Raw genomic sequence first — 23,127 nt, forward strand, 5'->3', positions numbered from 1 at the left:
CTAACAGTTACAGTGTACCCAGTTCTTAAAGTAGCCAGACCTTTGTTTATTAATTGTACCACCTACCCAGTGTGGAATTTCTATGTACAGTACATGTTTAAGAATATACGTCTATGGCCCTTAATAAATAATGAAACGTATACAGAAAGTAGTTTAATAGTCAAATTAGATTAGGCAACATTTAAAAAGAAAACTTGTTTTTGTACAATGTTGTGTCTTACTGTACTATGGATATGTACATTGCCTTGTCACAATTAATTTAGCATCTGTGACAAACGGACACCACAACTAGGACACAACACCAAGCATGAAACAGAACAGGCATGATATTTATACAATGTACATTTAACAACATTTTAGTTCCTCTCATCGTGACTGCAACCTTTTAGATCACCTTCTGACTGTGTAGATTCAGACTTAATGCCTATAAAATGTTATTAAGATGGTGCCTGACACAGCCCAGTACAGACAATAACATTATGATATTGTTAGATCTACTTTTTGTCCTAAAACATCCCTGGTAGAAATATTGACAGGATCCTGTGCAGGAAAAGGATCTTGGGTACAACCCAGTGAGGAATATGATTTTATACCAATCATGAAATCTTTATCAGGATTTTTGATATTTTAGGAAATATCAGGAGCACACAAAATTGGATTTGTCAGGTTTGTGAACAAAATAAGCAATACAAGATAAAGAACTTTGGAGACCAAGGCAAAGGAATTAGCCAACAAAATAAATTTCACATTGAATATGTTATGTAAGTATTTAGTAGTTAGGAAGTACTTATGTACTTATGCCTTGTTTGTAAAACAGCATTCAGACAACCCTCCCATCCTGTAGGATCCTTTAAAATCCTGTAGGATCCTGCACAGGATCTTACAAGATCATATAGGATCCTGCACAGGACTTTGAACAAAGGTCATCTCACAGGATCCTACAAGATCCTACAGGATCTTAAACAGGATCCTGTCTAAGATTTGTACCAGTGAAGCTGAGCATTCAGGCATACAGTACTGTCATCACTGTAATCCTGTAATGATTTGTTTGTGTTTATGGTTATTGCATGTGATATACATTTGCAAAGATTAATTTGACTATTGAGATTGTTTCTTGGAGGTGATTGACACTTAAAACTAAAGAAGCTACAAAAGTTTGCATTGATGTACCAGCACTGTGGCAAGAAATCTGAGGAACTGATTGACCTGCAGCCAGATAAACCCTGAGATCAGGGTCAAGTAAAGGCCTCCAATCCTTTAAAATCAGTTTACTTGATTCCTCCCATTGTGCTGATTAATCAATACATAATGTTTAAAATATTTTTCAATAGAATTATTGAAATTATTTTGCATTAAATTGTGTAACTTAGATTTGGACAATAAATGTATAATCTAATAACCATGTAAGGGAGTGACATCCAGGAAAATAAAGTAGATAGTTATTCAGGTCCTGTTTTACAGCATACAGTAAGTAAAATTACACCTGACTTTATAGCTAATATTAGGGTTCATGTACGTGTGGTAAACAGTAGTTCAGCTATGGAAGGGTAACAGCTAAGATCATACCAATGTAGCAAGGTTTACATGAAAGGAAGAACAAAAAAGTTATTTTTATATTATCAGGTAATGTTTTGTGTAAAGAGTTTTAATTCGCCTTTACTTTAATGTGTAAATCACATTTGATAATTATTATTTTTATTTTATTTTTTATTTTTGGATACAAACACGATTGCTTGAGCTTTTCTCCCAAACACACATGTGTATCATCAATTCACATGTACATTTCCAGACATGGAAACTCCAGTATAGTTAAAACATATAAATAGAAGCCACATGGGTTCAAAATGGCAAACACTACTGTACCAAAACCACAGCTTTCCAGGGTATTTTAGGAACATCATTTGGAGTCAAAATAAATGTTTGCCCACCCTGGGGAAGACAAGAACTAAACCAAGCATTTCAGGAATGCAGTAAACAATTATCAGCAGATGATCTTCATTTTAAACTCAACATTCTGGAGCTGACAATACTTCACTTCTAGGCTAAACACAAAAGTATCAGCACCCTCCTTTTCAAAAGCAAATGACTGGGTTGATAAAAAACTGTACCAATGACTCAAGTTAAATAAAAAATGGCACACCCAGTTAAACAATGTTTACTACTACTCATTAGGACAAATGTGTTTTACATGTAAATCATAAAATCAGTTTCTCATTTTGATAAACAATCTTTAAACAAAATAAATGTAAAACAGTATCAAATAAATAGTGCAGCTATCCTACATAATCAGTCTGAAACTGGTTTGCTTTAGTTCCAACATGACAACTAAAGCTGTTTGCCTGGACTGAAATGATCTTGTGAAACAATACAGACACAAAATCACCACAGCATTAAAACTCATCTCTACCAACAAAGCTTATAAAAGGCATATTAATCCTCTAGTAATAGGGTCAGCTTGGAGTGCATGAGTCCTAGAGCCTGTAGGTTTAAAATGGGAACATATAAATACTCACTCCACAGAATATGTTTCAAATATATTTTTTAGGTGAAGTCATTATAGCCAATATATATACCTGCAGAGAAAGAGAAGGTTGGTGGGGTTAAAATAGGGGGAGGGTTCTGTTAAATACAGAGAGATGGAAGGTGTGGTATTATTAGCACAGAAGGAGGAGGGGTTAGGTTACTATTGAGTGAGGGAGGGGGTTGTGTAAAGTATAGACAGAGGAAGGTGTGAAACCATTTATTAATGAATAATGTTCATGTCATATGTGTGATTTCTTATTTGTTATATATGTTTACTGTTCATGTCATGACAGAAGTGCTTTGGCAGAGAGAGAGAGAGAGAGAGAGAGAGAGAGAGAGAGAGAGAGAGAGAGAGAGAGAGAGAGAGAGAGAGAGAGAGATGCAAAGTATGCAAAACTACTTCCAAACAAATATATTAAAGTCACAGTTTGGTTGTACTCATATTAGAATAATTGATGTATATTTAGGGAGAATTTGAAAGCTTGAGGTGTGGAATCTGTGGAAAGCTGTTTATTTTGACACAGAATTAACATTATAAATGAATAACTGAATCTGAATGAACACCATTTGTTGCTTCTATCCTTATGAGTTACAGTGGTATCTGGCACCTGGCTGTTCTAGGCAAAATACTGATAGGGAAACATTAATGGATAATACTTGAAGGACACTGAAGTCCTGTCTCAGCTGCTTTGAAATTGTTATGTAATGTCTATTTGCAAACTGTTTGCAAAAGAAAGAGGCAGATGAAGTGTATAAAAGTAAGCTGCACTGAAACTAGAGGTTTTATGAAAAACTTCACTTTTGGAATATTTTGGACTGAAATGATTGACTGAAAAAAGTTATTTCTTGAATATTAAAAAAAGTGTATTGGACAAACACTCCAGCCATAAATGCAGTCACATGGGGTTTTCGAGTATTGAAAGAGTTACAACCTAGTATGCAGGCTTAGTCCGGCCCAACAATAGAGCTATAGTTTTGGTATTTCATATTGCTGAACAATTAAAGAAACACCACACTCCTCCTCCAATATGATAAATCAACTCTTTGTTAGCACTCCAGTGAAAGACACATGCTGGACTGCTAAGACCAAACAAAAGCATCTCTGTACAGACAGCTTAAAGTCTGCTGACAAGGAAAGAGACAGTTTCCTTTCAGAAAGGGGAATAGAAACTAACCATACTGCTGTACATATTAAAGCAACCTTTAAATTTAGAAAATAATCAACACAAATAAAGAAATAGTCATCGAACTACTGTTTGCTTACTTGGAACACTTTTCCAAAATCTTAAGCACATGGACTGGACAGTGGCCTTCAAGGAATTAGATTGCCACCACATGTTTAGTGATTATGACAAGCAATAAGGTAGAAGCGCTGAACTCTGAACACACACAGTACCACTTCAGTGCAAGCTGTAACGTGTACAATGTTCTAAATACAGCTTACAACTGCAGATTGTGAAATATTGTACTCAAGACCCCCTCCGAACGTAGTCATGTTGAATGCTGCATGAAAATGTTTTGTGCCTGGGCCAAAATAATACTCAGTTCAGGCTCCTAAATAAGCTTTATCAATTTGCTCATACAGCTTCTTTGTAGAGTACACAATTATAAGGCATATCAAAATAGATGATCATGGTCAAATGCCAAATTCAAGGCACTGGTTAATATCTGGAGCAAATTAAGCTGTTCAAGCATTGCTGCCAAATCATCCTAAACCCTCAGGGAATGGTGGATACTAACTAAAAAAGCATTTTATAATTGTTTTTATTTATTGTGAATGAATATGGTTCTGACAAATCAGTGTGACTGTTTAGAGCTGAATTTAGTTGCATTTCTACTCCTGCTTTGTTTGATTTTGATTTATTACTGGTCTCTGGTAATGCATCATGGTCAATATCTGCCACAGCCTTGTATACCCTCTTTGCTGCCTTCCCCATCTCTTAATAAGACTACTATAGTGTATATTGAATAAATGCACCAGTGTTGTTGACACTTCTGCACTGTAAACCCAAATAGCTTAACTCATTGAATACATTATAAAGTATTGGAAAATCAAAAGGTATAAAATGACACAAACATTTTGGGTTCCTTTAACTTGCAACTCAGTTTTGAATTTGTAGCAATGATGTTTTTGATTGAGATTTATGTGGGATTGTAGAACTATACCTCCCAGAAGCCATGGGAGGATGAATCAAGCACCTGACCCACAGGTCGTCCCTTACTGGATGGCTTCCTGCATAAAAGCATGTGGAGAGTAGGAGTTGGAAGGTAGAGGAGAGAACAGACAAACCTGGTAAAAAACTTTTGGCTTATGGACTTTGACCATTCTTTGGACTTTTTTGGACTTGTTTGCTGTGTCTTTTGTCTGTCATTTTGATTATCTGGATGTTTAGAGAGGGATCTGTTTTCACAGCGTAGTTAGGCTTAATAAGGAGCTAGGGTTTTCTTTTGTTTTCAATCACTACTGCCCTGTAATAATAAACCTGCACTTACTGTACTATTCTCCCTGTATTTCCTGAGGCCCCGCCCATTACAAGAGCGCAGCATCATGGCAGCCCCCCCACGGTGTCCCAGTGTGTACCAAGTTTCAACGGATCACAAACCAGAAGACCTTGACCGCCACACTATTTGCTTGATGACTTGACAGAAGCAAAGATGGGAAAGCCAATTCTGAGGATTCATGATCTAAAGATGGTCAATGTACAGTATATGTCATAAGGTAACTGCATATCTAAAGATGAGTCAAAGTAAATCAAGTTCAATATATTTGACTCTGGTCTGTTTGGACTACTTCTGCATTATCAGTTAAGTGATTCATGTACTCAGGGTTCATGTACTGGTGATTTTGTGATTCATGAGGTATCCATTGTAACAACAAGATTCGTGAATGGACAAGTAGACAAGTGTAACCCAATATGAAAGTCAACGGTAAGCATATTGCTTAGAACACTGTATGGCATATTGCTAACAGCTGCCAAATTTTATTAGAGTGTTTATTAGAGAGAGTTTAATCTCCAGAGTGCATAGAGCATGATGGTTTGGGGTTGATGTTGAGATAACTATTGATCAAAATGGATTTGTGATTATCATCTCTTCAAGATCAACATGATGTCCACACAAGGTGTACCACTGTGCTCCATGTCCTTCCTGTATTTTTCAAGACATGCAGGGTTTATTTTTGTGTGTTGATTTGTGCACATTTCAATTTGCGGTTGTTATATGGCAAGTTTTTACAGCTACTTCAGTCACTGAAGTTTTAACTTTGGCTTTCTAAATTCTATTTTTCCTGTCATTTGTGCACTTCAGGTAAGGATTCTGCCGAGACAGATATTGGTGATGCACCCGTCTCCATCTTTACAGTCGGTAGTGACGACACTGAAAAGCTGATGCACTTCAACCCAGTCAAGATTTCTATTGTCCTGGAGAGTGAAGTCATGGTGACCAACATACCCAGACTGCCTGACACTTTCCTGGCCATGTTCGGTCTGATCTATGCTCTACATCAGAGTTATCTGATAGAACTGGCCTGCTGGGCCTAGAAGATGGGAAACAAAAAAAAAGAATGGACCCTCCTGTCAAAGTGACTCAAACTAAGACAAAACTGATACAAAGATTTGACTGAAAAATCTGCTTTTATAAGTTGAACCCCTGTCCAACTCCAGCTTCCAGAGTGACCACCCCACCCACCAGAGTAGCCAAGGTGACAATGGAGCCCCCACGCCTCTGTCTCCCACACTCCAGGGTAACGACTCTGGTTCCCACACCCGTATCTCTCTCAAAGGTGATTAAAGCATCCCTCCCCAGAACATATTAAACAGACATGCTGTCTCTTCAACTATCTTTATCAATGGCTACTGTTAATGCAATGTGTTGAGTCTGAATTGGTGAAATTAGTTAATGATAACATTTAAAATTATTTAATTAAACTTGAAAGTTGCTTTAACTAAAAATAGTAAGTACTGTGTACCTTTTCATTTTAAGCTTAATTACTCAAAAACTCAAAGGCAATCAGTTGCCTCAATTTGTTTGTTAGCAGAATTTATCGGCGTTTACAGTATGTAACCACTAGTTCATTTAGATATGTGATTGTCTATGGATTATCTGAATCTCAAGCAAACTTTTCTGTTTGATATTAGTTTGGTTATGCTTTTCTAAGGATATATTTTTTACTGTAAAGCTGCAGAATTTGTTGAATTGCCCTTAAAAGGTGCATCACAGAGTTAAGAAAGAACATTTATTAAAATAGATTAATCTCAGCAAGATACAGTGGCCAGTGACTAGGTGCTACAGAATCTAAGAAGGAAAAAATATTTAAACCGCATGCACTTAGATATAGAGATCTCCGAGGTGAAGAATGATCGGAAATTATATTTCATATATATAAAAGCAAAACGTTTAAATATCCATCAACCACAAAGTACAATTCTGTACAGTACAGAAGTCACAATTCACTACTTCTAAACAGGTTTGTACATGTACAATTTCCGGGTACAGTTATGTTTTGATTTGGTCTATGACAGGCCAATGTAAACCATTTATTCTAACTCTAAATTATAATAATAACTGTGATATATTCAGTTGCTACTGTAAGGGCTAAACTAACACAGGCAATGTTTGTTTTCCTATACAGAAGGCAGTACAGTAACTCAAATTGAAAAAGAAAATCTAAATGGTATAATCAACAAATTATCTGATCTGAAAATCCAATTATTGTTTTGAATGTTATCATTAAGGCTTCACATTTCAGACACTAATATGCTTATGAACCACAAAACATGCTGAATGTATTGCATGACTGCTCTCTATGAAACAGGAAACGTACTGCTATATATGAAACTCTTGCCTGCCTGCACTAGTTAATTATCTACAATAAAATACAAAATAAAATAAAAAATATTATCTACAAAAAAAACAAATTCAATAATATGGAGAACATCAATTCTCCATTGTAAATGCATTCCCTTCAAGCACATCACTGGGTCCTTGAAGTGAACCAAATATGTAACTGTTCTTTCATATATGTGTGTATGTGTGTGTACGTTTGTCCTCTGAACTTCACAGTTTCAAAGATAGGGGAAGTGAAACATTCCTAGACATGGCATCTGTGATCTTGCGCACCTCATTTGACTTTGATGACATTGAGAATATGCTTCCTATAGTCTTTTATAAGCTTATGGCACTTCTCAGCAGGATTTTGTACTTAGACTTGGATGCATGCATGATCATTATCATGTTTGAATGTCAATTTCCGATCAATATTGAGCTTCTCAGCTGAGGAAACCAAGCAAAATGTCCTTAATACATATGATTCAGCCCAGATACAAACTACCAATGTGTGAATTATTCTGCCCAACCTTTACTAGTTGGGCCACTTTCAGTAACTCCTACCAGTATAACTTCACAATATGCATTCTGTACTTCCTATCTTGTTCTTACAAAATAAATAAGTGCTTCTCAATACACTGATACAAGATACTGTAACAACCTAGACAGAGGCAAGCAGTTATATGTTCATTAGTTGTTTTGTTGATTAATTAGCTTAACAAATGTGTACTGACAATGTACAGAAGTATGTTATTTTGTATCGCAAGAGTGAATTAAAGACAGCGAGACATCATTCTAGTCACAGCTGGCTGTGGGTGTGTGTGTGTGAGTTTGTGTGAAAAACTCTCTGATGGTAGTGTCACATCTCTCTACAGAAAAAATATACACATATGTATGGGCTCAGTGAATATTCATATCTTTGTTCAGGTCTGGTTATTAAGAATGTAACAGTTAAGTAACATAATTGTTGCCAGCACTGTAAGCTCTCTGTGCTGTTTAAATGCACTGTGAGATTTAATAGAGTTTGTCATTTATCCCTATGCATAATCATTCTCAAGGGCATTAGCTGATTACTGCCTGGACATATTCCAAGCAACTGCAGAAAGAAATATTTGAAAACACAATGTGTATTTTTTTTAAAACAGTAGAAGTTTACTGCACTGATAGTATGGGGTAATACAATCACCAAAAACACAACCACATATGCAAAATGCAGGTGCCAAAACATTCTGCAATTAAAAAGGTGGTATAAGAAATCCCATCTGAAACGTGTAGAGCGATTCCCTGTAGACATTCATTATGAAAGCATATCCTGTAGGACATACATATGTTAGAGTATGTCTATAAACAGAATTAATACATATATAAAATTCCTAAGCACAGATCGGCTTCACACCTGATCTGATAACATCCTCTGCAATTGTGTGTGTGTGTGTGTGTGTGTGTGTGTGTGTGTGTGTGTGTGTGTGTGTGCAACTTCTTGTGTTCTAGCGTTCAATGCACATAACATTTACACTGTTAGTAATGCAATGCCATAGCTGAGGTGTATGGGTGTAATTGGGGAGTGGAGCTACTATATCAGAATGCATGTAAGTCCCTACCTGAGCACTGTTGCACTGTTACTTCTTGACTCTCCAGGTTAACTTGTCCTTTCACGACTGTTCAAGCAGGCAAGGCAGCTGTTGCCTTGCTCTGGAAATAACCCCCCTATTAAATACCACTCTTATCGCAGCGTGTCTGAAGGAGGCACTCACCTAGAGAACTGTCCTCATCCGAGCCCGCTCTTGGCTTTCTTCTGAATGCTACCCTCCTGAAATCATCCATGCTTGGAGCAGTCGTTTAGACCTCCGCGTCCCAGCGACCATTTAATCAATTTGTTGTGCCAGATCCGTACTGTTTCCTCCAGTATTGCATGTGGAAGAAAAGGAAACTAAACGGCGTAAAACAAAATAATAATAATTCAAAAAACAAAACAAAAGTATTTCTCACGCTTCATAACACTGCGTGCACTGCAGTGTAGACGGTGGTGTCCCGGTATCGCCGCTGCCCAGCTGAGGGGACACGTCTTAGCGTCTCCTGATGTGCGGTGGGTCGGGCCGACGGGCTGAATTTGACTTCGGTCACATTTCTCCCGTTTCTGTGGCGCAGAATGGCTGAAGTTGCCAATCCCCAGCACTCCCCTATCTTTCACCCCGTCCTCCCGTGTTTACCGCAGTACTGTTGCAGTCACCTGGCTCCAGCCACACAGGCCCCACCCCTGTACTTTGCCGATATGGGCGTCCTACGGGGAATTTAATGAAGGCTGCCCAACTATTCCCTGAGCCAAAAAAAGCATGGGCTACAGTATCTTCAGTGCACTGGAATGAAAGTGCTGTCTTGTCATTTAAAACAGGGCAGTGCAAGACATTATCTTACCTTCTAGTACATTTCACTGGCTCAAATGTATCATGACACGCACTGAAGAATGAAGTTATATACATTTGTAAATAGATAGATGTGCAGACGGGATGTGTAGGGCACTATGAAATCTGCGTTGTGGAGAACACAGACGGATTGGAGTTGAGTTCACCTGTATAGAATTACGTACATTTTTCATATTTCATTATTAATAGTATTATTATTATTAACAACACCATAAAAGTGGTATAAAATGATGGGTTGCGAATGTAACCTCAGTTATCTGAAAAACATTTCAACATTTCTACTATGAAAGCTGCCTATAGGACAGTCCATGCATCATACAAACAGCCTTTCTGTTTGCTGTTTTTATATAATACCCCGCACAGACTCCCAAGCGATGTTGCAATCTTTGGGCAGTGTTCTCTTTTTCAGATAATGAATGTTGCTTTCAACACCCATCGTTACCTTTCAAGTCCAGAACACTGCCCAAAGGGGAAGGGGTTACTGTATAACCAAACTGTCGCAAGGGAGGAGGGCAGCAGATCCTAGGATGGTATAGCCGACTCTCATCCTCCGAAGAGAAGGGAGGAGGATGGAAAGCCATCAACTCTATCAGCCTGTTAACATAGAAGGGAGAGATCACCTTCTTGAAGAAGGCAGGGTTAGGCCTCAGCATACACAAGAGGATTATACTGACAGGTCATGTAATTCGTGATGTGATTGACAAAAGGGACATGGCCTTCAAAGTCACCAGTTTTAGCTCAGCCGTATGCAGTGACTCAAATGGGGTTTGGAAAGTGCTTCCAGCACTACATCAAGACACCACACATGCAGGGAAAGGGCACGAGGAGACTGAAGCCTACAAGCTCCTTTCAGAAACTGTGAGGCCAGGAAATGGGACCCAGGTGGTTCACCATTGATCCAGACATGTGGAGATGGCCACCAGGTACACCTTGAGCATGGATGGGGACTTGCCCTCATCCAACAGCTCCTGCAGGAACTGAAAAATTACCTGGCACCATGACTGAAAAGACAGCGGTAGGAGTACTGTGACCTCATAGAAGGACTGACTGAATAGTGGTTACTACTGCATTAGACAGACCCAAGGCCATTAGGAGGTCCCGCACAGGGGCAAGACCCAGAGCTGGAGCAGATTTGCTAGACCACTTGTGGAGGTGCCATTCCGATGCCAGGGGACTTCCTCATGAGAGGAGCCGATGTATTGGATGGACCGGGGGGGTGAACTGCTTTCAGAGAGCGGAGCAGGGGCAAGTGGAGACTCCTTGCCTGTTTATGTAGACGACCCCCGCCATTGGCACGCGCTCTGTAGTGCATTTCAGAGACTAAAAGGTCCACCACTGTCGCTTTCACTCAGATAACAGGGCGAGGGCCGGATGCATTTCTGATATCAACAATAGAACTGGATGTTAATTAGTATGCATTTTTTATATCAAAAATAGAACCTGATGTTAATTAGTATGCATTTTTGATATAAAAAATAAAAACGGACGTTAATTATTATGCATTTCTGATATGAAAAATATAATTATTGATATCAAGAATACATCATTCTTGATATAAAAATTGTATTTTTGATATAATTTAATTATAGATTAAATGTCACAACGGCTTGCCATATTTCTGACAAAGAGAATTGTACTTCGGGTTTGTCTTGCTGGTTTTTTTTTTATACTTCTACACTAAACTAAGGTCACATGGGATCAGTTGAATTCTGCACATCTGTGCAGAACTTTGGAAATCTGCGCTATACAGTTTCTTGCTTTTCTTTTGATGTTGATGTAACATCCACCATTTAACAAATAGTGTGAATGGTCACATGACATTTCCAGTTAGTCGAATACAAGCACTGAGGTCGACCACACCTGTAATTTGTTGACAATTCAATTATTTGGCCCTCCATGTTTCGGAGGCGTGCATAGTGTTACACCGTGTAGTGTGTTACATAGTTCCGCACCGTGACACACCGTTTTGACCACGTCGCAAGCAGACTCAGTACTCAGCCACACTCAAACAAAGTTCTTCAGAATAAGTGAGCACACAGATCTCCTACAGCTGCAGCCACGGGCTGTTGTGCCAAAGCAAGTCTCTCACACGGACAAGATCTGTATGACAGGCTAGGGACCCAGCCAGGCCGTGGATTTAATGTCGCTGTCTCTGATTGCCAGTTCTTCTACCTCTGGAGAGAACTCTGGGGCTGAAAGTGATCACACTGAAGCAGAGCTAAAGCTCAAGCACCCTGACTACTCTGAGTGAGTGCTCAATCCCAGAAGAGCTAGGAGAGCGCACAGATCAAGGCAGCAGAGAAGCCTCTCACATGGGTGGGAACTATGGGGCAGACCGTGGACCCATACAGGCCACAGATTTACTGCCACTGTAGCTATGGAGAGAAAACCCTGTGGAGAGAATTCTGCACAGCGAATACAATATACATACAATATATATATATATATATATATATATATATATATATATATATATATATATATATATATATATATATTATGTATGATGTGCGGACTGGCCTATAGGCAGCTTTGATAGTACAAATGTTGTGTATGAGGTACCATGATAAAATGTAACACACCCTTTGGGCAGTGTACTCGACTTAAAAGATAAAATCCTGCTAACATATAGGAACATGCTGACAATAAGTCTCTATTCATAGAGACCTCTGAGGGCAGTGTTGAAGGCTTTCTACCCTCACATCACTTGGAGGCTTAAAGCCCTTCCCAAGACAGACTCACCACAGTGAAGTAGAAAAAGACACAGAGGCAAGGAACACACAACCACAATAAACAGTCCAAGGATAGTCTGTTTATTTTATCTGGAAACAGGTAGGTATTACACTGTTGTTTTAATTAAATAAGAAATAAAAACGTAAAACCCAGTACAGTATATTGCTGTCTGTTTTTTTTTTTTTTTTTTTTTTTTTACATTTTCCTGCTTTTCTGCATTGGCTGTGGAGCCAAACCAAAGACAGGAACTTTACTTGTGCAAACAACCAAAGAGTTCATGTTCTTCAATAACAATATGAATGAAACAATTGGATTGGACCTCTGTTTTACACATTTCCACATTGCATTTTCACAAGGTCAGTGTCACACGGTTATTATTCTTCCCCAGACTCTCACTCTAGGTGTTATATATATATATATATAGCAAATAAACAAAAACAAACCTAAAACAAATTAAAAATACATCCTTAATTGTTACAAACCAATTTTCATTAACTTCCATATGGGAAAATTAAACACTCACTCCCTTATAACATATAGAACAGAGTCACTTTGCAACTATACTCTCAGCCAAAAGTACATTCAAGGTTTTTAAAATGATTCAAGGTTGTGAATGTAGTCTAAATCTCAAAAAGGTATATATTGTAATACCATTAATTTTCCTTCCAAATGTCCTTATTCTAAATTCATCAGCAATACAAATACAGTAGTATAATACTTGTTTTGAAAAATAAAACAAAAACAACATATTAGTAGCAAGTGGATGGCTACTCATGTAGAAATGTTCATGCAAATCAAAAGTAAAGTATGTTACTTAAACTTACTTACTATGAAAAAAGTTTATGGCAATACATTAATACCCATCTAACTTGTCACTTCAAGAGAATTTTAAGCTAAGCAGCCAACTCTCTAAATAAACATCCAAAACACATCATCTGGATCAAAGATGTTTACAAAGACCACAACTACAATTCTAGTGGATCCAGAGATCAGGTTTTTTTTTAAATGCCTTTGTCAGTAAAAGACACTCTTCTAGTTTTACTTTCAGTAACAGCAAAGGTAAATGGCATCTGAGACCATGCTTTAATATGGCTTAAAATGATACTCAGAAAAATCAGACATTGAGTAAAAAGAAAGTAAAATTTCATGTTCTGAAACTTTTAACAGTATCAATGATTGTGGAGACAGAATCATTGTTTTAAAGGCTGTACATCGTTGTCAAGCTCATTAGGCTTTTGTGAATGCACCTTAATAACCCACACCTAAAATGAGAAAACTAAAAAAAACTAAACTGCTGCTTTTACAGACTATATTACAGAGACAAAAACCCTGCTTTATGTTACCGATTTACTGTTCCTAATACAAGATTTTGAAGATATCTTTGGCCATTGCAATTATTGGCACATGCTTCAAGAGACATTGAGGAATGAACAGTTGTGAAAAAGGAATAAAAATACATTAACAAATAAATACTGTGGGCCATATTATGGAGCAAAGGCAAGAGGAATAAGGCAGAAAACATCTTAATAGCACAAATCCAAGAAGTAACTTTACCTTACTATATGAACACACTTTTTCTGGCTTTTTTTAACTCCTCTTTTAAACACCTGCCATTGTCTTTTCAGCTGATTAAATGTCAATGTGAGAAAATGTAATTTGCAGTTTTCAAACAGCAGGAACACACCTACTGTGGTGAACAGAGGGTTCTGGGGAATATATTGATTGTCTTACATAACAGGCTGAACATGCTTTTCATTATTCTTAAAATTTAAAATAAAGTAAAAAAATGAATCTTAACTTGCATGTTAGGCCTGACAAACTGATACATTTTAAAGCTATATACTTTTATATGTTCCTTCAATGAGCAAGTAGTTGAATACTGTTCAGATAGAACAGCAGCAGAAAGGCTGACAGTAATTTTCATACCTTTGATCAGCTATTCCCCTCTCTCTCGCACCCCTCCACAGATATACTGTTGTAATATGACCTTTTTCATAACTGAGCCTATGAAGCTGGATAACTATACAGCAGTTTTAATTTACACCTTTCACTCTCAATGCTGAATAGAGTTCTCAGTGTGAAAGCAACCCTTATCCTTTATGTGCGGATAAAAAAAAAAATGTGAACAGCTGAGTAGTCGTTAATTAGTATAATTTTGTTTACAGTTTTTTCTGAGTAAAGTATTAGGTATGTACCTGTATCGGTTGATGAGAAACTTAACTAAAGTGTAGTGTTCAGGGATTGTAACATATTATATTTCCATTTGGAGAAAATCTGTACGCTGATGCACAATTTAGCGGCTTACAAAGTTATTAAAAGCAGATTCACAGGGGTTGTTGTTGATGAACACAATTTCATCATCAGTTCCCTGTTTTTTTCTTCTTCAACTTATGATTATCAGATTAAACTAGTATCCAGGGTTAGCTTTGGAAGGCGAAATTACATTTTCTTGAGCTTCCAGTTCTTTAAGTGTTTTTTCGATTTTTTTCGATTTTTTTTCAATTTAGATAGATTTCTGCATTTTTAGAGGCACATTTGGATTACAGTCCAACAAATGTGATTTTTACCTGGTTATGAATAATGCATAGTTATAGGTGTCAGTTTTGTGCTTGATAACAAAGGTGCTCTGAAGTGAAGACTATTTGGGAAACTGAAGTGCAACTGTCTGCATGTAGGCAAAGGATAACAGCAAATGCTGAAATCAGACATCATTGGTCCTAATATCAATTGCAGTCAGATATTCCTTCTTATTGAGAGAGGGGAAGGCACCTGGCTTTCTTCAGCAAAGAAAGGCGTTTCTGGTATTTTGGGGCTGAAACTAACTAAGAAAAGAAAGTGCTGAACAAGATGGGTGGAGAAACATTTGAATTATGACAAAATTGACAGAATGGTTTTTGGATTGAATTAATCCATTACCTCCTGAAAGCAGCATCTGTTCTTTTATACATACAGTGACTGACAATATAACACATACAGTACATCTTTTGTTTTAATTAACCAAGTGCAAGGAACACAAAAGCAATCATGTAAAAAGAAACAGCAGAAGGTGGAAAATAAAAACATCTTTCAGAAAAGAGATCTAAGTTGTTTGAAGTGACAATAAAAATACACAGTTCACTCCATGTCTTATTTTGTGCAGTAAAACAGCCAAACTCTGGACTACTTGTTTTTATCACTAATCCTTAACACCCTTATCAGACTTTTGGTGGCTAACCTCACACCTGATGTCAAGTGTTTCTAATCTCATATTCAAAACCTTGTTTTTTAAAGGTACATTTCTGTAAGGCATATACCAAGTTAATTAGTTCCTCCTATCTTTCCATCACAGACAATCTCAGTTGGAACGATGCTTAGAAGTAAAAAGAAAAAGAATTGAAGCACTTTTATGTGTTTGGAAGGTAATACTACATTTGGGGTGTCTAACATGGGGCCCATCTGACCCCGGAGTGCAGCCCACCTGAGATTTTTAGCATTTAATTTAACTAGGTAACACACATGAACCACCTGCCCGCTGCTACTGATGTGTAACTGACTGCCACCAGGTGTCATGCTAACAGGCTGTACTTCACCATTGTTAGAAATAACACATTCTTGCAGCCTGCACACATATGGATTTCTGATCATGTGGCCCATATTGAAAACACGTGGACGGTCCTGCACTACATGAACTAGAACATTCCACACTTCATGACAATAAGAGGAACTCTCTGACAGTTGCACCCTTTGTAGTCTTGAATAATTACATTAATAATTTGTTCCACAGGGTTCAAAATAAACAAATAAAAAGCACATATAAATGAATAATAATACTATTTCTCCTTTTCCTGATATAACCCCTTGGATGGCTAAGTGTAAAGCATTTTAATCAGTTGCAGTCTTTTTTATTTTTAAGAAGAATCAATAACCAACTTTTAACTGCTCCTTAATAAGATATATCAATGTTTCCATTGCTGAAGGACCAATTGCAACCTTCTGAAAGACTGACATTAAGTTTTGTGGAGCAAAATGTTATTCCTACAATAATTTCAAGGACATTTTATTGCCCTGCCTTTCACACACTGGGGGGCGATATTTGGGGTGTCCGTCTCCAGATTTTTTCCCCTTCCTTTTTACGGGATTTGCCACACAAAGAATAGGGAATGGGAGAAAATGTATAACCCCCCCCCCTCCCCCAAGCGTTATATGTTTCAATAAGTACTTTGTGTTCTAAATAAATAAATAAATACACAAATAAATAAATAAATAAATAAATAAAATCAAGAATAAATAAAAGTTGCTTTAAATATAGCCTTCCAGTTCCAGAGCTTGCCTCATGCTCCTACACGTCTTGTGGTCCCTGCCATCCCATAATGTTTAATTCAGTAGACCGCTGATTGAAGCCTGGACAGTTGGTAAGCAACAGAGCAGGAAAGCTTTGCTGGCTGGTGGGCAGAAGAGCCACTCTGGGCAGGATCCGGGCTTTGTTCTGTGGAGGGCCTGTGCGCTGGGTTAAGGGTAGGGAGGTGACTTAGACAGACAGTTGAGTGGAACACAAGGAGAGCTGGAATGTGCCTGTTCTTCCTGGGGAGCTACTGGTACATTACGACTGCAAATTTCAAGAGGGAAGAAGAAAACAAAACAAAAACCAAAAAATGAACGGAAAAGAAATAAGAGATATATGCTCTATGCAGCGATCGCAGTTAAGTAAGAGTTAAGTCAAAGAAAAAAGTAGCGGCAATGAAAGCAGCACAAGAGCACAGAGAAATGGACAATACATAACAAACATAAAACAGACAGGGCAAATTCAACACAACCAGACGGAACGGCATTGTATTAATATTGGAAGAATGGAGAAGACGGTGACAGTGATGGCACTCAAGTTTCTTCACTCAAGACTTGTCACCAGTTGCTTTTGGGATGGGGAGAGGCAATTTCAGAATGAGATGGATCAGGGCTCGGGTTTGTGGTGTTTGATATATTTTAAAGCTTTGACATTTCACTTGCACAAGTCTTTTCTCATCTAAATAAAAGGAACCACTATAAGAAAGATAAACACCCATTCTGAAATTGAGCAAGAAGTTGTCCGAAAGGGAAATCTTGCGGGGATGTGTGTTAAAATGAAATTAAAGACAAAATGACTATTTATAAAAATGTCTGTCAGTTTATCCCCGTGCAATCAGAAAGAGAGAGAACATAAACAGACTTCCATAACAGAACATTTCGGATGTACTTTTTCAGTTCAACAGCAGTAAAAGTCTAAATCAATGTTTAAAATTTTCATTTGCAGAAGGAAGTAAATTATATGTTTGTGTGGGCTTTTATAAAGTGATTAAAGCTAATGACATTCCTATTAATAATTTCATTTTCTCAAATTTACAAAGGGTCAGGGAAAACATCTGACTTTAAAGTCTACTAGTAATGGAGTGAAATTATTTTGTTTTCAAGCACTTGCTAACCACACAAAACGTTATGCTGTAACCCAAGGATGGCAAAGTCTTTGGGGGCATAAAAAAGGATGGAATTCAACTACCAACTACAAGTGCGGGAGATGGAGAGTGTCCGGTGATTATAATTTGAGTTTGTGCACAGGTGTTCCATGCAAAACTACATCAAAGTGGCGACAGTGGATGCAGTCTGTGGGACACTGGCTCCGTGAAGGCCACATGCGGCCTGTGTGGGCAAGTGCTATAGTATGGAGGAGTCAGCTAAAAGTTTACCTTTCGGTTTGAGAGGCTTTCCCTCGCCTTAGTTGTGGGGAGAGTGTCGGTGAGGCAGTAGGCTGCTGACAATCTACGAGAAACTGATAAATTAGACAGATATACAGAAAGGTGACAGTCAAGGGTTAGTAGAACACAAATGCTATGGAGAACATCATGAGATCAAATGAGGAATGGCTTGTCGAGGACACCTCTAAGTGCCTGCCTCCACAAGTTCAGTCTTGTTCATTTAAAGTTCTGTACAAGTTTTGAAAAATAACAAGATAAAAATGGCATCAATATTTAAACAGGCCACCTCACCCCCTATCTCTGTAACTATACACACAGAAGCTCGATTTAATGTAACAATGTGTCAACAATGTGTTATGCATTAGAAGTGCCATCCACAAAGTCCATGCCTGCTTGACATGCCTGCTGTGTGCTAATGTTCAACCCATTGTCTCTTGTTTCTGTCCGCCCCTCCCCCAGAAATGTAAACAATACAAATTAACATAAATAAATCAAAATACAAATTGAATCTGAAAAAAAAACAATGATATAACGCAATAATTTTATGAAAACTGTAAAAGCACTAAACACAACAACATTTATTTATTCTGTGATGCTGAGGTTTACCGTTTCTGATTGTGGCATTTGAATTTTAAAGATACTGAAACAAGGAAACAGTGGCTTCTCTACTGTGTAGAAGCACTGGTGTCCCCATGTAAACAAAGAAACCTATGCACGCAGAAACCTAATCTTTCCTTTACGATTGAAGTGTATTGATTAATTATCAATAGGCTGAATAATTAATTGAAAAAAGGTAAGAGTAAAGTTTTATATGTCATTTGCCTTGTTTTCTGGATAGCTTCTTTCTTCTGTGAGGCATGATCACCCCTGCCACCAGGCCTCACTAACCATTTGCATTGGTTCCTCCTTGCACTTTTTCTTCTGGTGATTTAGTGGAGCTGCTTTTCATTGGTTGGCCTTGTGTTCCACTGGTCTGGATCTGAGCGATAGCTTTTTTCTCCAATAAGGTCCCACTAGGTTATAGCTTTTTTATGTAAAGATACTGATGATACAGTGGAGTCAATAATAAAACCTGATAGATTAGGCATAAAGTGAAGAAAGAGCTGCAAAAAAACATTTACAGTAATAAATAAATAAATAAATACATACATACATACATACATACATACATACATACATACATACATACATACATACATACATACATAAATAAAAAGCTTCTAACAAGGCCTGAAAACAAACCAGGAAACTGAGGTGGGAGGAAGGTCAGTTTTATGTGCATTCTGGTTTCAGTTTGTTATTATAATTCCTTAACACTGGTATGTTTTAAAATATAAAATACATAAACATCAGGACTTGTCCTGCTGGTGCAGAAGCAAAAACACAACAATAATTAAAAAAAAAACATGAATTCATTTTCCTCAGCTTGATGATATTTCATAGACATTCTAGAACTGGAAAAACAAAAGAAAAAAAATGCTTCATCAAGCAAACTGCCTATTACAGATGATTTATGACAATGCTGCTGTAGAAGAGGTTATATGTAGTCACAGAGCTCTTGTGCCGAGAAGGCCGCAAGTGTAAAGATTGGTTAAGTAAAAACAATAGAACTTTACCTGCAAAATGTCTGTAGCATATGCCAGGAGTTTATAGTCAGGCTACATTTCTTTAACCCTCAGTAATGCTGATGCATGAGGAACATCATACTTCATTTGTAGAAAACATCTTCTTGTCTCTGGTAGTCAGTCTGCAAAATCTGGGAAATCTCTCTTCAACAATTGATAACTGCACACTAATGTTTCTCTGTGTAGAACTTTGGCCATGTATTATCCATTTACAGGGTTTTAAATCTATAATATAGGTTACTTGTACACAGTGTATTGGCTTAAAACAGGAAGAACTCCATGGCCATTCTGTGTTCTTCAGTATATCATGGTGAAATAGGACAATAGGCTGGATAATGTTTTTGTGCCACTGCCAAATATATACAGTATACACACAAGTGGTCAAACATTTGAGGCCACATTTGATTTTAAGAAATCCCACTAGGAAACAGAAATTATACATAAACTATTGGCTTATGCAAAAGTGTATTAGCGATTTCAAAACAAAATATAAATTACTGGCATTTTATCTCAGTAATTCCTCTGGAATTATTAACCCACATTATAAGTAAACATTACCCATCTCAGTCACAGCAGAGTAATTGAGTTACCAAGAAAACTACAGTCAACAGATACAGAAAAACTGGTTAAGACTTAAATTAGCTGTTTAAAAGTCCAGAACTTAAAGTTTCTTAAGTTTCTATTTTCCACTTCAAATCTTTCAAAATTAAAAGAAAACAAAATTAAAAAGATATCTTCAACAAGATACTGTGTCAGGGAAAACTGCAGCTTGAAAACATTTTTTTCAGAAAATCTAAGAGTTTGAGTTTTAGATTGATCACAAAGGGATACTTTTAAGGATATGAACAAATGAAACAAGTTCTGGTCTTTACAGCTCCAAGCATAAACAGTATTAAAGAAGAAAAACATTGAAAAGACTGTTATACTGTTGTTGAATATAACATTCTACAACAATACGTAAAATGCAAAACAAAACGTCATAATTTGCATATTCTTTATTTTAATATAAATTAATGCTGATTCTTCAGTTTTAGCTGCATTTCAGTAACATTTCCCAGGTGTTGCCATTATTGTGACCTACAGTGTTTAAGTTATTCATATACATTTACATTTAAACATTCTGTCCAGCTTAAACAGTTAAGTTGTTGAATCGTTGTTGATTTATTATGGTGTACATTGAATATTATTTCCTTTCCTTATTTTTTTTTTTAATTGCTTATCAAAACAAGACTAACACAGATATTTTTTTTCATGAGCGTTACAATGTTCCTATTACTTTATATTTACACCTATTTTAAATTCTTGGCAGTGACATCAATATCAAATGTTGTATTGTTTGTTAAATATCCAAAAACTCAGAGATATAAATATAAATAAATATAAAGCCAATATAAATTATCATAAAGGGAATAATGTATCATATAAATTATTATAACATTCAAAATGGCTATGTTTAGATATTGTCATGACTTATTTAAGGTGGTTAAGGCACAATAATAGTTTTGGTTTGCATTTGAATAGAAATGATACACAGTTTAACACAATAAATCATCAAGGTCCAAAGCAGGAACTGATCAATTAATACAGTATGAACCAAAACATTATAATTGTAATCCAGCTGTACCACCTTAAATTAAGTTTTTTACTATTAGGTAAACACAGACGATTTTAGATCAATGTTTGAATGTCTTACATGTAATATTATTTACTGCTAAGTGTGACATGATTGTATCTTAATTTGCATGGGAACATTTATTTTTTAATTAAACAGCATCTGACATCTGCAAATGTTGATGTCCAACTCATACAGTTTAGAAAGCAAGTATTGACATAGTCAACAAACACTGCAGCAATTTCAGTCTTATATATTCTTTAGAAAGATGTAATGATAAAACTAATAATAATAATAATGCTAATAATTCATACACACACATATACACATACATAAATACTGCTATGTTGCTGTATTTATTAAATAAATAATAATAATAATAATAATAATAATAATAATAATAATAATAATAATAATAATAATAATAATAATAATAATTCCTTACCTTACCCCGTTATGTTTTCCTACTTGTAATCAAATACAATAAAAATGACAGTGATTCAGAAGATATGGCTAAATAGTTTTCTACTCCAGGATTACTTACACTGTCTAAAAGTAACCTATAAGTAATTTAGTACACCCATACTAAATGCATCCATTGTTGGTAGAAACTGTAGTACCATATTAATACAGTGATGAAACTGGATCAATACATTATTTATTTCGGTGTTTATTATTTGACTTATTTAGGAAACCAGTGTTATATTCAGATGTATGAACAATCTGTTTATAAATGGGCTATACAATGCATTTAATATTTCAGACAATCTACATTCATTTTTAGATTCAGTTTTTGTGACCTTTCTGTCAATCTCTGTAACAAACAGACTGTGAGACAGTAAACCAAACCTACATACAGTATCAAATACAGATACAGTGAGGGAATAAAGTATTTGATCCCCTGCTGATTTTGTACGTTTGCCCACTGATAAAGAAATGATCAGTCTATAATTTTAATGATAGGTGTATTTTAACAGTGAGAGACAGAAAAACAACAAAAAAATCTAGAAAAACGCATTTCAAAAAAGTTATACATTGATTTGCATGTTAATGAGGGAAATAAGTATTTGATCCCCTATCAATCAGCAAGATTTCTGGCTCCCAGGTGTCTTTTATACAGGTAACGAGCTGAGATTAGGAGCACGCTCTTAAAGGGAGAGCTCCTAATCTCAGCTTGTTACCTGTATAAAAGACACCTGTCCACAGAACCAGTCAATCAATCAGATTCCAAACTCTCTACCATGGCCAAGACCAAAGAGCTCTCCAAGGATGTCAGGGACAAGATTGTAGACCTACACAAGGCTGGAATGGGCTACAAGACCATCGCCAAGCATCTTGGTGAGAAGGTGACAACAGTTGGTGCGATTATTCGCAAATGGAAGAAACACAAAATAACTGTCAGTCTCCCTCGGTCTGGGGCTCCATGCAAGATCTCACCTCGTGGAGTTTCAATGATCATGAGAACGGTGAGGAATCAGCCTGGAACTACATGGGAGGATCTTGTTAATGATCTCAAGGCAGCTGGGACCATAGTCACCAAGAAAACAATTGGTAACACACTACGCTGTGAAGGACTGAAATCCTGCAGCGCCTGCAAGGTCCCCCTGCTCAAGAAAGCACATGTACAGGCCCGTCTGAAGTTTGCCACTGAACATCTGAATGATTCAGAGGAGAACTGGGTG

The 23,127-nt window shown here is 36.8% G+C and overlaps 2 protein-coding genes across 2 annotated transcripts in view; both read right to left on the reverse strand.

Annotated features, from left to right (window-relative positions):
- fgd4a (FYVE, RhoGEF and PH domain containing 4a) overlaps positions 1-9,531 on the reverse strand; it is a 103,632-nt gene extending 94,101 nt beyond the window's left edge. Inside the window, exon 1 of the mRNA XM_066724589.1 lies at positions 9,102-9,531. Within this exon, the coding sequence (XP_066580686.1) occupies positions 9,102-9,171 (70 nt within the window). The 5' untranslated portion in view covers positions 9,172-9,531. The remainder of the gene's footprint in view (positions 1-9,101) is intronic.
- Positions 9,532-17,001: 7,470 nt separating this feature from the next.
- bicd1a (bicaudal D homolog 1a) overlaps positions 17,002-23,127 on the reverse strand; it is a 102,711-nt gene continuing 96,585 nt past the window's right edge. Inside the window, exons 8-9 of the mRNA XM_066724593.1 lie at positions 18,200-18,272; positions 17,002-17,088 (exon numbers count right to left, since the gene is read on the reverse strand). Of these exons, the coding sequence (XP_066580690.1) occupies positions 18,228-18,272 (45 nt within the window). The 3' untranslated portion in view covers positions 17,002-17,088; positions 18,200-18,227. The remainder of the gene's footprint in view (positions 17,089-18,199; positions 18,273-23,127) is intronic.

This window comes from Amia ocellicauda, chromosome 15 (genome assembly GCF_036373705.1).
Source record: "Amia ocellicauda isolate fAmiCal2 chromosome 15, fAmiCal2.hap1, whole genome shotgun sequence".
Taxonomy (NCBI): Eukaryota; Metazoa; Chordata; class Actinopteri; order Amiiformes; family Amiidae; genus Amia; species Amia ocellicauda.